Source organism: Malurus melanocephalus, unplaced genomic scaffold, assembly GCF_030028575.1.
Source record: "Malurus melanocephalus ecotype Western Australia unplaced genomic scaffold, MMel_1.1 scaffold_746, whole genome shotgun sequence".
NCBI classification, from domain to species: Eukaryota; Metazoa; Chordata; class Aves; order Passeriformes; family Maluridae; genus Malurus; species Malurus melanocephalus.
The window spans coordinates 118,444-119,873 of NW_026623978.1; the positions used below are offsets into that span (position 1 = coordinate 118,444).

The window sequence follows — 1,430 nt, forward strand, 5'->3', positions numbered from 1 at the left end:
CTGGCCTGCACCAATAGCCCCCATCTTGTACCTACAGCCCCCTGGCCTGCACCCACAGCCCCCTACCCAATACCTACAGCCCCGTCCTGTACCCAGAGACCCCCGTCCTGTACCTACAGCCCCCTTTGCTGCACCGATAAACCCCTGTCCAGCACCTACAGCCCCCCGTCCTGCACCTAGACTCCCCATCCTGCACCTACAGCTCCCTGTCCTTCACCCACAGCCCCCATCCTGCACCCATATCCTGCATCCAGAACCCACAGCCCTCAATTCTGCACTTAAAGACCCCCATCCTGCACCCATAGCCTCCTGTCCTGCACTTACCACCCCCTGTCCTGCACCTACAACCCCTGTCCAGCACCCACAGCCCCCCATCCTGCACCTACAGCCCCCATCCTGCACCCACAGCCCCCTGTGCTGCACCCACAGCCCCCCATTCTGCATCTACATCCCCTCACTCTGCACCCACAGCTCCCATCCCACATACTCAGCCAGACCTGCCAGCAAGGAGGGTTCCCTCTCCCCCAGGCCCCCAAGGTCACTCTGTAGGGATCAAAAAGTGACCCCAATCGGTGCTGGGTGCTGCCCCTGTTCCCCTCTGGCGTGTGTGGGGTCCCTACCCGGTGTGGGTCACTTGTGGCGGGGGCGCCCCTTGCTCTGTGCCCGTCCCACGTGGGGGATGGTGAGTGTTTGTCGAGGAGGGGTGGACCTGGAGCGCGGGATGAGGGTGTGGTGTTGTGTTTGTGCGGTGCCGGTCATTGCGACGGGAATGTGTCCCCTTGCCCGGTGCCGTTCCCGGTAGGGGGGKTGGGATTTGTGTCCCCCTGCCCTATCCCGGGTTGGAGGGGTCTGTTTGTGTCCCGGTTAACGCTGGTCCCGGTGGAGAGGGTTTGCGACCCCCCCCTACCTAGCGCCGGTCCCGATTTTGGGGGAGGTGCGACCCCGCCGGTGCTGCTCTCGGTGTGGGCATGGCGAAGGGGGGTTTTTGTCCCCYGATCGATACCGGTGGGGGGTGTGTCGTGTGTGTGAATGTCCCTCCGCCCTGTCCCGTGTGTTGTTGTGTGAGCGCGGGGCGGCGGCGGGGGCGGAGCGGCGGCGGGGCCGTACTTAAAGCGGGGGGGCGGGAGCGGGGCCGCCCGTGGCGAGCAGCACCCGCGGAGCGATGGGGCAGCCGGGGGTGCCCCTGGCCCTGCTGGGGCTAGGGCTGTGCTGGGCGGCGGTGGCCGAGCGGCACACGGTGTTCTGGAACAGCTCCAACCCCCGGTGAGTGACCCCCGCCTCGCACCGGGACCCCCCAACCCCCTCCCTGCAAACGCTCACCGGGACCGGCACCGATCGCCCCGAGGGCGCGGGCGGCGCCGCTCCGCTCCCCGGCGGCCTTTGTGCGGGGCGGGCGGGCGGCGGGACGAGGCGGCGGGGCCGGTGCGGAG

At 67.9% G+C, this 1,430-nt stretch overlaps 1 protein-coding gene across 1 annotated transcript in view; it reads left to right on the top strand.

The window, feature by feature from the left end:
• Window positions 1-1,129: 1,129 nt before the first annotated feature.
• EFNA1 (ephrin A1) overlaps window positions 1,130-1,430 on the top strand; it is a 3,932-nt gene continuing 3,631 nt past the window's right edge. Inside the window, exon 1 of the mRNA XM_057384804.1 lies at window positions 1,130-1,263. Within this exon, the coding sequence (XP_057240787.1) occupies window positions 1,163-1,263 (101 nt within the window). The 5' untranslated portion in view covers window positions 1,130-1,162. The remainder of the gene's footprint in view (window positions 1,264-1,430) is intronic.